At 37.8% G+C, this 13,880-nt stretch overlaps 1 protein-coding gene across 1 annotated transcript in view; it reads left to right on the forward strand.

The window, feature by feature from the left end:
• The window catches only part of NDUFAF2 (NADH:ubiquinone oxidoreductase complex assembly factor 2), a 256,085-nt gene that overhangs the window by 155,211 nt on the left and 86,994 nt on the right, over positions 1-13,880 (forward strand). Inside the window, exon 3 of the mRNA XM_053701309.1 lies at positions 3,028-3,068. Coding sequence (XP_053557284.1) covers positions 3,028-3,068 — 41 coding nt within the window. The remainder of the gene's footprint in view (positions 1-3,027; positions 3,069-13,880) is intronic.

Here is a 13,880-nt window from a genome sequence, read left to right on the forward strand (position 1 = left end):
GTAATTTTAGATTATTTTAATCTTATTTTTTTTTATTATTAAAGCAATCTTACGTTTTTTTTTATTTTAATTGTAAATTAGTATTTAAATGTATGTAATTGGTATTAATTTAGGGGGCTTAGTAATTAAATTAGTTATTTGTGTTGTGGGGGTTGGCGGTTTAGGGGTTAAAAGTGTAATTAGCTTTATTGGGTTGTGGGGGATTGGCGGTTTAGGGGTTAATAACTTAATTAGGTTTATTGCGATGTGGGTGAATGGCGGATTAGGGGTTAATAGTTTAATTAGGTATATTGCGTTGTGGGGGGTTGGCAGGTTAGGGTTTAATACTTTTATTATTAGTTGCGATGTGTGGGGGATTGCGGATACAGGGGTTTTCACGTGTCGGGTTTATTTTTGGCAGGCGTGTTAAACTTTTACGGGATATATAACCTTTTTTTGTTTTGTTTTTATGCGCCGGCAGTTTCTAAAGTCACTGGCGACTCCAGAAATGTGTATTTACCCACATTTCTGGACATCGCTAGTTTATTCGATTTACGGCAGTTTATGAACTGCCTGCAGGGTTTATGTGATTCCCCGATGTGCAGGGTGAAATTACGGGCGACGCGGGTTTCAGCAGTTACGTTGAAGCTTGCGTCGCATATGTAATCTCGCCCTGTGTGTTTAAATGCAAATACTTGTGGAATCAGTAGTGCTAAAATTAGATTATAACATTCCATTGCAATATAATATCCCTTTAATAACCATTTAAAGAACCAAGACTGCAATTTTAATATGACAGAGAATACCTCACGGGCTTCACTTCTCACTGATGTATGTATACATGAATACCCATTTCTTTCTTGATTCAGAGAATACAATTTTAAACAACATTTCAATTTACTTCTGTTATGTAATTTGCTTCATTCTCTTGGTATCCTTTTGTTGAAGAAGCATGAAAGCACTACTGGGACTCGAGATAGCTGAATGTATTTGTGAGCCAATAAAATAAGGCATATATGTGCAGCCACCAATCAGCAGTTCTTAAACCTACCTAGGTATCCTGTTCAACAAAGTAAACCAAGAGAACAAAGTAAATTAAATAATAAATGTAAATTAGAAAGCTGTTTAAAATCACATGATCTATCTGAATCATGAAAGAAAACAATTTGGGTTTAAGGTCCCTCTACTATACATAAATAATAAATTAAACACATTTTATCATTGAATTTCAACTAGCACCTGATATATCTGTCACATACATCTGAGTAACATTAGTTTGTGCTAACCATGCAAAACTCATAGGGCTCATGTATTAAAAAGGCGTAAGGACAGCCTCTCAACTTGAGAAGCTGTCCACATGCCTTGGCTGCATATAGGCAGCGTATCTGTTTGTCCGGTAGCCCATATGCACCATTAAACACTCCTGAGTGTGTAATGCCCGCCCTTTTATTTGCGTGACTGTCAATCAACGAGAGCCAGCTCTCTGATTTCTCTTCACCACCACAGGGGTAGCTAATAATGTAAGAAGCAGCGATCTAATGACCGCTGCTTCCTACGTTGTGGGAGCTAACCCTGCGTTGTACATGGAGCCCATAATTTGGTATTGCTCCATACACTAATTTCTGAGAATTCTAATTTGTATCACATTGTTATTATGGCTAGGGACGAGTCACAGAATTATTTTCATAGATGTAAGACACATAAGTCAAATATACCTAACGTAGTAGTCATCAATACGAGTTTGTACATAGATAAATAAAAAGTCACACAATGGTAATGATTCCAAACAATGCAATACCTTCCATTCTATAGAGCTACGGTTCACTTGGGTTTTGTAAGGTTTTAAAAGTGGATATTATAACAGACTTGTTAGGCAGAATTCATTAGCACTGAATCAATTAGGCTTCCTGCTTTACTTTTTCTTTGGCTGCATATATTTTGTTTTAAAATAAGGTTAATGAAACCCCAATGACAAAACCTTGCTTTTTCTTATAGTTTTTGTGTGTTTACTGTATCTGAAAATAAGACAACAGGTGACTACTTATTTGTATGCATAGTTTGTACAGTTTAACTAGTTAATCAGAAGATCTTCTAATAGATTTTATAACACTGACAAATGAAGCCACAATAGTAAAATACAAAGTTTTCAAAGTTCTGTTTGAATGCATTGTGGTCTAATATAATCAAGTTCTGAATGACAATTTACGTATTTAAAATAGTGCAGTCACTATAAATTATTAGAATGTTGTGTCCTTTCCCTTTCCTTACTCTAAAGCACTGGTTTTCAAACCTGACCTCAGGCCTCCCCAACAGGACACATTTAGAGCACAGATGAAGTAATCAGCTGATTAGTAAACATGGTTGTTTTACCTGCTCTCACCCAATGTAATCCTTAAAATCTGTCCTGTTGGGGAGGGTCGAGGACAGGTTTGAAAACCAGGTCTCTAAAGCTACTGCTTTATAAAGCATTTCTATTTAATATTGTTAGTTATAGGTTCTTTTATGTCTCTTTGCAAATACTCTAAAAGAAATATGTAACACAAAGCAAAAAAAAAAAAAATAGCCCTAGAGAGCCCACTATAATGTGCAAAATATTTCTCAGTACGTACAAATGAATATATTTTAATAAAGTAGAAAATGTTGGACTATATCCAGACAGTGCAGTGAGATTGGCTAATTCCTTGCATATGATTTATACTGTTCCATAAAGCTCCCATAGTCTCTGAAAGCACACAAGTAAATAACAATCAGGTAATGGGAGCTATTAGAGAAGGTTTCTAGATACTTCGGGGAATTTCTCAGACAGGGATAAACATTTTTTTTTTTTTTTTAAAGATGTTAAAAATTCATTAATGGACCATTTGTATAAGGCTGGAAATATAAAATCTTCAGAGAATAATCATGTTTGTGTTTGAAGATGGATTCAGCTTAAAAGTTATAATCATTGTCAAAAAAATTGTTTCTACCGTTTAATTTTTTCTTTGTTTTGCTATTATATTTCTTTCTGTCTACAGTGCATTCTAACTCTGTTTTTTCTACCTTTTGCAGCTTGGATCAGAGGCAAAAGAAAAAGCCCTCCAACAATCGAGGTAAACCTAAAACAGTAAATCATTCACTATGCGTTAATGTTTCCGGCAGCACATACTATGCACTGAAATAGGTACATGGTGAGAATTTAAAAGCAGTTTAGGTAAAGCCCATTACAATGTAAGTGTCTAGTATATAATCTTATATTCACTTTTATCACAGTAGCTGTATCTTTAGTTCAAGTCTTTATAGATAAAATTCCCCCCTACTGGCAGTAATGGATACACGTTTTCCCTCATTTCCTTTCTTGCCGTCACAATCTTCTGATAACGAAGGTAGATCAGCAAATTCCACTGTTGCAATCATTTTGATTGTAGGACTGCATTACACTCTTTAAAATGATTCATTTCCATACATTTTTATAGGCTGGTTTCATGTGCAGGTTTTCATTTAATGAAACCTATTTAGTACATTGTTTTCTTTCGTCCCTTCCTGATGTGTTTTTATCTAATGCGTAGATTTTTGTGGCATCAAAAGCCAATCGCTTCTGTATATGAATGTATGCTTTTGTTGGTTAATGAGTTTGAGCGTATATATCATCGTAAACGTTTAATTTATCATAGCTTTGGTTCAGAATACAGAAAAGGATAAAAAACACATTATCATCTTCTCTCACACTTGTAGAACCATGTTTATAAGTGGTGGTGCATAGTCTCATTCCCTGCTTTATGTAGGTTGCATGCTAGAAGCATTCATCTTTCCACATATACTCTTTCTTCAGTTTCCATCTATTTGTAGTGTTATTTTTTTAATTACAATTCAAGGAGATGTTACCACCCTGTACAGCATGCTCATTACTAAGGGGGATCCATCCACTCCATGGCCACCTTCAGGGCTTTTTTTCTGGTCCTGACATGCAGGACTACATAAACAGGTTTTCCTTGGGAGTATTCTCAGTGTTTTTGTTCCCCATGCTCCTCTTATATGCACATAACAACATTTACTTTGTGTTATTGTGGTACCTGTACTTGTATCTGCTAGAAATAAGCTACCTGAATATCTGATTTTATGAGGAAATTTATTCTAAGTAAATCAGATTTTCAAAGAGCTAATGCTAAGGCACTTCAGTCATAGACCTGATGGGTCAAACATGAGCTCCAGAGGTTTGTCAGTTAAATCCCTCTCCCAGGAACATTCTTCTATATGGATACAGTCCTACGCCCAAAAAATGTAAAAGTATTACTTTTGCTAATATTCCTACATCAAAATTTTACTTAAGGCCCCAGTAATAATAGCACTCATAAAGTACAAATCTCTGTTTTATATCTGCTATGACAAGAATCAAGTGCATTCAAGATCCATTGGATCAGCAGTGCTTTCAAGTGGCAGTCGATATTTGTCTTGATTATAAATTTAGTTTTTTCTTGCAATTTACTATTTGTTCTTGAAATGTTTTTGAGACACTGCTCATAGCATCCTACATTAAAACAACACATGCTGGTAATCGCTTAAAAGAGTAGCAGAATTCCAGCCATTACATTGATGCTCACCATAAACCTTTATCCAGTTCCTGATTTCTTAACAAAGCTAGACTCTGAAACACCTGTCTTTTTTTGTCCATGCACAAAACCACGTTGGAAGGAATTTATACACTTTTAGTCAGATTTCTCCACATCTATACTGAAAAAATGAAAAATTGGAGGAGAATGGATAATTGACACAGTTCTAGTTATCCCTCAAGGGTTTACGTGTTTGATCAAACCCTGTGTCTTGAGAAAGTCCCGATCAATGAGGACGAAACGCGTAGACCACATTAAGGGACATTGTTGAAAGACATTATAGCCGATTGTTTTTACAAGTACTTTTTAATCGTCTACCATCGAAGCATTGAGCTTTATACCTACGGACTTCCCGGAGACGCCATATCCTTTTCCGGCGTGGAAGGTGTATGTAGAGGAGAGTGGTCCAGTGGATTATTATACCCAAAGGCTCAATTATTACTAACTTCTTGTAAGTGCAATGTGTTTTTAGCGCTCAAATAAGTAATAAAACTTTTACCTTGAGTCGCGGTTGCGCTCTGTTCTTTTTTTGTGTTTACGTGTTTAGCACTCAAACTTTTTTTTTTTTCTTTTTGCCATGTCCTACTGCCATCTAAAATAAGGTTACCCAAAACAGGAGAAGGTAAATCTTATACAAGACAGAAAAGAAGGGATGTTAGGATTTTGATTTTCTGTCCATTTCCTAAGTGGACATTATTTTTGGCAAGTTTTACTTAGGCGCACAAACCAAGATATGAACATTACAGTATGGATTATTTATTTTAATAGTTTTATTTTTGGGATGCTTACTTTCCTGTTTGAATTCTGTAGAAATATTTAGAGGTTTTTCCTCTGCTGTTTTAAAGCCAAGGGAGTTGTTTGTCTGGATTTTCTTCTTAGTGAGTCCACAGCTGCATTCATTACTTTTGGGAAATACAGAACCTGGCCACCAGGAGGAGGCAGAGACACCCCAGCCACAGGCTTAAATTCCTCCCCCACTTCCTTCATCCCCCAGTCATTCTTTGTCTTTCGTCACAGGAGGTTGACAGAGAAGTGTCAGAAGTTTGAGATAGTCTCTTATGGAGGGTAGTACTCTTCGCAATGGGACTGGAGTTTTAAGTAATCCTGTCAGCCTCTCAGTGAAAGCATGGATAAAAGTTAGAATCCGGAGATGCAGGGAGAGTTTTCCTGCAAACCCATCCCGACTCATATTAACAGCTCCTTGGTAATCAGCATTGATGAGTTTCGCTGCCTACCTTTATTCACTCAAGTCCATGTCAGAAGCGAGGCTACTATCTGTCACACTTGAAGGACTGTGTTAATGTTCCACAGTGTAGATTCCGGTAAGATTGTTTAATTTTATTTCGATATTTGAATGTTATGTTAACGAAACAAGGTAGGGTCCCAGTGGGACTCCTTTTATCTTAATAAGGAATCATGGGTTAATATCTCCCGAGGGGGGTTATTGAACAGGGGGGACTTTCTTCCTCTGCTCAGAGTTGTGTTACTCTAAGAGGTGGTGTGCAGGGGTTCCCTGCCTTCTGTGGGGAGCTGTGAGGCTCCAGCTTCACCCTGTGAATAAAGGGTTTTCTTTTTGGAAGATCGATCTTACAAGGATCTCTGGCTGTTGTCTCTTCCATCTTTTACCCTTGGTCTGACCACGGTCTTGACGTTCGGGTGTTTCTACGTCTTTGTTGCAACTCTAGCCTTGGGCTTAGCAGTGAAGAGCCGAGGTCGATCTCAGACGGTCAGGAATATCAAGAGTTAAGTTCATCTTTGTGTTCTGAACATAAGTCCATCCCACTGTTCCTTTAAAACCACCTTACATACTAACTCAGGTGCTTAGTATTCTTAATTAGTTGCTCAAACAACTTGTTTCCTGACTGAGCTCCCATCTCCTGTGGATTTCTATCCTTATTCCCTGCTTTTCAAGCTCCCTTTGGATAAAGCAATCAGCAAGACTTCTACAGCTAATTCAGCTAACTTCCAGCGCAATACCTAACTACCATCACAAGCATACAGGTATTATTCAGATTCACTATTGCTGTTTCCCTTTTTGCTCATTCAGACTGTGTTCAACCTCAAGCCTGACAAGTGCACTGTTACAACTAACTGGATAACCAGCTACCTTACAACGGATCTGAAAAAACCTCAGCCTACATTCCTACTTACTGGTTTGCCTCTCATTTGGATCTGACCCTCCAGTGAACTTCAAGGTATTGAATATTCTTGTAAATATTACCTACCGTCATTTCTTTTATTTAACTTAAAGTCACTCCGGTCACAGACAGTGGCGCCGCCCACTTCTACCACGTCATTCAGAAGACGTTGTACTCATGCCGAACAAAAACGGAGACAAAGTAACACTGTGTTGACTACAGAAGAAAAAAAACGCCGGAGGTCTCAACAACTATGTATGTACTGTGCCAATCCCAGTCATGCTGTGAAGGATTGTCCCGTTATCACCAAATCTAAGAGAAGTAAGTTTTTCACTTTACACTCTGCTCTATCTAATGAAGTAAAAATTGTTTACTGTCAACTCTCTCTATCATTGCAGTGGGACCAAGACAGAATGAAAACTGAAGCCATAATAGATTATAGTACATATGGGAACTACATTGATAACACATTGGTTGTAAATAATAAAATTCCACTTGTGGTTAAGAAGAAACCTGTTATGATTTGTGTTATTGATGGTTCCTCAATTTCTACAGGACCTATTACCCACAACACCATACCATTACTAGTTACAACACCTAGTGGTCATTCAGAGTTTTTAGTGTTTGATGTATTGCCTTCTCCTATTTTTCCTATCGTTTTAGGGTTAAACTGGTTGCAACTCCATCAACCAAATATTGATTGGAGACAACTTAAAGTCACATTGGATTCAAAATATTGTCAACAAACTTGTTATCCTCAGAACCTTTTGTTGCAGATTCCTGAATCAGAATTAAACCTTCTGAATGAATAAAAAGATTTTTTGGATGTGTTCAGTAAAAATAATGCTGAAAGTTTACCCCCACATCGCCAATACGATTGTCCAATTGAATTACAACCAGAAGCATCTATACTGTACGGACATCTATATCCACTTAGCCAACCCGAACTAGACCACTTGAAAAAATACCTTGAAGAAAATCTCTGAAAAGGCTTCGTTAGACCATCAACTTCACCTGCAGGAACTGGAATGTTTTTTTATAAAAAACAAAGATTCCACTTTAAGACCGATTATAGACTACAGAGAATTGAATAAAAGGACCATCAAGAATAGATATCCTCTACCCCTGATTCCTGAGCTAATTGAATGCTTATACCAAGCAAAGATCTTCACAAAGCTTGATTTACGCGGGGCATACAACTTAGTTCGCATTAGAGAAGGAGATGAGTGGCTGACAGTATTCAGAACCAGATATGGACTATTTGAATACACGGTCATGCCGTTTGGGCTATGTAATGCCCCAGCAACTTTTCAACATTTCATTAAAGATGTATTCAGAGACCTCCTGGACGTATGCCTAGTTATATATCTCGATTACATCCTCATATATTCAAAAGATCTTGAACAACACATTAAAGATGTAAGGAAAGTCTTGTCTAGACTCAGAGTACACCAATTGTACGCTAAACCAGAAAAATTCGTTTTCCATAGCAAAGAAATAACTTTCCTTGGGTACCGCATTAGTCCTACAGGTATAAAGATGGAGGAAAACAAAGTACAAACAGTCAAAGATTGGATCCAACCTACAAACAAAAAGGAACTCTGTTTCCTCGGATTGGCAAATTATTATAGGAAATTTATTACAAATTATTCTAAAATAGCCAAACCTCTCACACGTCTGACTAGTTCAACCACTCCATTCCAGTGGAATACTGAAGCATCTGCTGCATTTGACCATCTCAAACACAGATTCACTACTGCTCCCATTTTGCAATTTCCTGATGTACAATTGCAATACATATTAGAGGTTGACTCATCTGACTACGCCTTAGGAGCAATACTGTCACAAAGAGAAACACCAGAACACCCACTACACCCTATCGTCCACTTCTCAAAAGTAATGAGTTCTGCTGAAATGTATTATCCCATCAGGGAGAAGGAGCTACTCGCTATTAAAAAGTCACTTGAACACTGGAGACACTTGCTAAAATTCACATCCTTACCGGTAATAATATACACTGACCATAAGAATCTTGAATTTCTACAGAAGAATAAAACCCTCTCTGCAAGACAGGTTCGTTGGAGCCTGTACTTCTCCAGATTCAATTTCCATATCATCTATAGACCAGCCAACAAAAATGGAAAGGCAGACACTTTATCTCGAAAGGATCCTAAACCAGTTGTCAGCACTACCCCCTCAAGCATCATTCCCAGTGGCCGATTTGTCTGTATAACCACGGATCAAGGTCTTAGAGAAGAAATTCAGCAATCCTTGTTACATGATAAAGAACTACCTTTCCCCGATCTAGTTCTAAATCCTGATGGACTCTACTACCATCAAAGTAAAATTTATCTTCTACTCAATTTACTCCACCGTATACTACAAATCTTCCATGATTCACCCTTATCAGGACATCTTGGCATCACAAAAACTTTAGAAAATATATCCTTACAGCTCTGGTGGCCTTTAATGAGGAATACTGTATCTGACTACGTGGTAACTTGCACGATATGTGCCACCTCTAAACCAGATTGGCAACGACCGTATGGACTTCTTATGCCAATTTGATACCCCTGAAAAACCTTGGCAACATGTCAGAATAGACTTCATTGTCGAACTTCCCCCTCCGAAAACCATATTAGTCGTTATGGTACATTTTATTCCATTTCAAAAACTTCCGACGTCCACAGAGATTGCCGAATTGTTTGTTAAAAATATAGTAAAACTTCATGGCATACCACCAACTTTAACCACTGACCGTGGAGCCCAATTTACTTAAAACTTTTGGAGGAAATTATGTAGCATACTTCAAATCGAACACAGATACAGTACATCTTTTCATCCGCAAACTAATAGACAATCTGAAAAATTTAACCAATGTCTAGAACAGTACCTTCGCTGTTACTGCTCACATCATCAACAAGACTGGGTACGCTACCTCCCACTAGCAGAATTCGCTTTCAATAACTCCATCAACTCATCCACAAAGATGACCTTGTTTTTGCCAATTATGGATACCATCCAAGATTCATTCTGACAAATGCTGACCCTTCTCCTACTCCTCTTGTGGATGAATTCCATAATTCCTTACTTGACAATTTCAAGTATCTCCGTCAAAATATCTTAACAGTACAAACCTGTCAGAAGAAGTATTACGATCTTCGCCGATGCCCATCTCCTTCCTATAAAATAGAGGACCAGGATTGGCTCTCTACAAAAAATGTAAAATTACAAATACCCAGAAAGAAACTGGGTGGTCTTTTTATTGGTCCTTTCTCCATATCAAAAGTAGTTAACGACAAAGCTGTTACTTTGAATTTACCCGCCTCTCTAAAAATTCGTCCGACTTTTCATGTTTCGCTCTTGAAACCAGCCAGACAAATGAGTAATTCTACAACTATAACCCCAGATTCTTATATCCTCGATTCGGAAGAATACAAAGTTGAAAGGTTACTGGACTCTAGGCTCCACAGAGGACAATTGCAATATCTGGTTAGGTGGAAGGGATAAACATCGGAAGATGACACTTGGGAACCTTCATCTAATCCCCATGCTTCAAGATTGGTTTCCTTGTTCCACAGGCACTTTCCCGACCAACCTAGGCCTCAAGCCGAGGAACAGCTTGCTTGAAGAGGGGGTCATGTCAGGAATATCAAGAGTTAAGTTCACCTTTGTGTTCTGAACTTAATTCCATCCCACTGTTCCTTTAAAACTGCCTTGCATACTAACTCAGGTTCTTAGTATTCTTAATTAGTTGCTCAAACAACTTGTTTCCTGACTGAGCTCCCATCTCCTGTGGATTTCTATCCTTATTCCCTACTTTTCAAGCTGCCTTTGGATAAAGCAATCAGCAAGACTTCTACAGCTAATTCAGCTAACTTCCAGAGCAATACCTAACTACCATCTCAAGCATACAGGTATTATTCAGATTCACTATTGCTGTTTCCCTTTTTGCTCATTCAGACTGTGTTCAACCTCAAGCCTGAGAAGTGCACTGTTATAACTAACTGCCTATATTCCTACTTACTGGTTTGCCTCTCATTTGGATCTGACCCTCCAGTGAACTTCAAGGTATTGAATATTCTTGTAAATATTACCTACCGTAATTTCTTTTATTTAACTTAGTTAATCCGGTCACGGACAGTGGCCCCGCCCACTTCTACCACGTCATTCAGAAGACGTTGTACTCACACCGAACAAAAACGGAGACAAAGTAACACTGTGTTGCAGACCGCTCTGCATATTCCTCTCACTGGGAATTGTTACAAGTTTATCCGAGTATCATAAACAGCTCTAATTTATTCCTTCAAGTAAGTTACAACTTCTGTGAGTTCAGTGACTGCAAATTGTAAAAAAGAAAATTACTCTTTTCACTCACGCTAATCTTCCCTTCTGTCACATAGGAGGAATATTGCAAGGGTGATCCAAAATATATATTATTCACAATTATATATATATATATATATATATATATATATATATATATATATATATATATATATATATATAACTTGTTCTGCAGTTGTGATTCATAAAATACTGAATTGTTGTTTCCTAGAAAACAATAATAATTTGTGCAACCTTACTCAGACGGTCGCTCTACTGGGGTCAGGTAGTTAACCATTTATTCTCGATGTTCCATTGGGACTTCGTGGAGGGTACCTTACGTCTAACTCTCTGGGATGGCGAGCAAGGTCAAGGGTTCTCATTCACCTTCGGGTGTTGGTTGCTACCTTGCCAGTGTGTATAACACGGGTTATCACTTGTCTCAGATATTTTTCTTGCAATACAAGTGCACTGAGTGCAGAATTCTTCAATTGTTCAGGAGCTCTTTCAGACTCCTGGGTTTGAGGCTGTTGCTGGATCGCCAAGTCTACGGACTTTAGATGGTGCGCTCCTAATCGTAGGAGGCAACTTAGGGTTCCGCTGGAAGTTAGATCTTTAGATCGATTCCGTTTTTCGAGGACCCTGGCCTAAGTCCATGTCTCTCTAGAGGGGTGGACGGTTCGGTATCACCTTAGGTGTTGCAGTCCTGGGTACCTCTCTCAGGGGGGTGGGGCTTTGTTTTCTGGGGGAGATGCCTACCTGCCTGTAGCTTAGGCTCTAGGTCTTCCTAACGGGTCCTTACTGGTCTTCTGGCGCATTTGATGTTTCTTTAGACTCCAGGTGTCTTCAACTGGGTTGGCGATATGGCCGAGGAATCTTGCCCCTATGGTAGGATGTTTTCCGTGGCTTTTCCCTTCTCTTCTCGAACGAGGGTGGGGTTCTCCTGGTTTGGGGTTACTTTAGCTTTTGTTGTGTCCCACGTCGACTTAGTGGTAAACTATGTTTCCTTGAAGCTGAAGGTCAAGAGCTCATCTCCAGCTATGGTTATGTACTCTTCATCAGGCAAGTCCTACACCTAACGCAGCTTTATATGGCGACCTGGGTGTCCTGTTTTTCCTGCCTTGTAAGGGTAATTTCCCTTCTTGTGTTTATCAGAATCCTGGAAATGGGGGTGCGATGTAGTGACTGGTCCCTCCATTCCTGCAGCGGGAGGCTGAGGGTTTGATCCCTTTTGGGGCTTCTGCTGTATGTTGGATTCTGGTATATAGATGTTGGCGAAGAAATATAAGGAAAGAAAAGAAGGTATCTTGTGGCACACTTAAATGGAAAACTTTATTTTCGATCTGATATTGTAGAAAAGGCACTAAGGAAAAGATTAAAATATAACTTTTATTGATATCTTTAAAATATTTAAATGACAAGAAAACAAAACATATAAAATGGGGAGATTTGATGTTTTCAAAAAATGTATCCCAAATGGTACTAAATTGTCATTTGTAAGTCACATAGGAACAGCTAGATAAATGCTGTTTAATAAATAGCCTCTATCAATCTATATTTAGTTTTCTATTACCATGGGAATTTATTTATATTCATTAGTTTCAAATTTCCCTAGAGATGATCTAAGTCATCCAACATAACTTGCTTATGGTAAAAATAGGTGTGAAAGGAACATTAAAATTGCTGTGTCAGGGATCACACAGGGGGATAGTGTATAACTTATTGGTGTGAATTGCGATCTCGATTTGATGGGGAATCAAATATGTAATATTATATTCCAAACTAGTTGTAAATTACTGGTGGCTGAGTGAGGTGCTTAAACAATTTTGCAGCATTGTCCCAACCCAAAAACTAACTGGTTTGGTTTGGACCACAAGATAGCATGAGTAATGCCTAATAAATTCTTAAATATACAGATTGCCCCCAAAAAAAAAAAAAATTACACAGAGTTAAGTGTAAATACCCCCCTGAGAAGTTAAGGTATTATTGGAGACGTCTTCCAATAATATGATAGTGTTCTGTGACACAGCTTGTTTTTATTAAAATGATATATATATGCGCTTCTCGTTATACATAAGGGGAATAACCCCTAGATTAGAATATTCTAAATCAATATATTTCAGCTTAGAACCCGTTAATGGGTGATGGACAGAGTATCACTTGGTTAAAGGTAGTGAATAAGGCTATCGTAAGTAAGGCTATCAAAATATATTGATAGCCTTACTTACGATAGCCTTATTCACTACCTTTAACCAAGTGATACTCTGTCCATCACCCATTAACGGGTTCTAAGCTGAAATATATTGATTTAGAATATTCTAATCTAGGGGTTATTCCCCTTATGTATAACGAGAAGCGCATATATATATCATTTTAATAAAAACAAGCTGTGTCACAGAACACTATCATATTATTGGAAGACGTCTCCAATAATACCTTAACTTCTCAGGGGGGTATTTACACTTAACTCTGTGTAATTTTTTTTTTTTTTTGGGGGCAATCTGTATATTTAAGAATTTATTAGGCATTACTCATGCTATCTTGTGGTCCAAACCAAACAAGTTAGTTTTTGGGTTGGGACAATGCTGCAAAATTGTTTAAGCACCTCACTCAGCCACCAGTAATTTACAACTAGTTTGGAATATAATATTACATATTTGATTCCCCATCAAATCGAGATCGCAATTCACACCAATAAGTTATACACTATCCCCCTGTGTGATCCCTGACACAGCAATTTTAATGTTCCTTTCACACCTATTTTTACCATAAGCAAGTTATGTTGGATGACTTAGATCATCTCTAGGGAAATTTGAAACTAATGAATATAAATAAATTCCCATGGTAATAG

The sequence above is a fragment of the Bombina bombina genome, chromosome 2, assembly GCF_027579735.1.
Source record: "Bombina bombina isolate aBomBom1 chromosome 2, aBomBom1.pri, whole genome shotgun sequence".
NCBI classification, from domain to species: domain Eukaryota; kingdom Metazoa; phylum Chordata; class Amphibia; order Anura; family Bombinatoridae; genus Bombina; species Bombina bombina.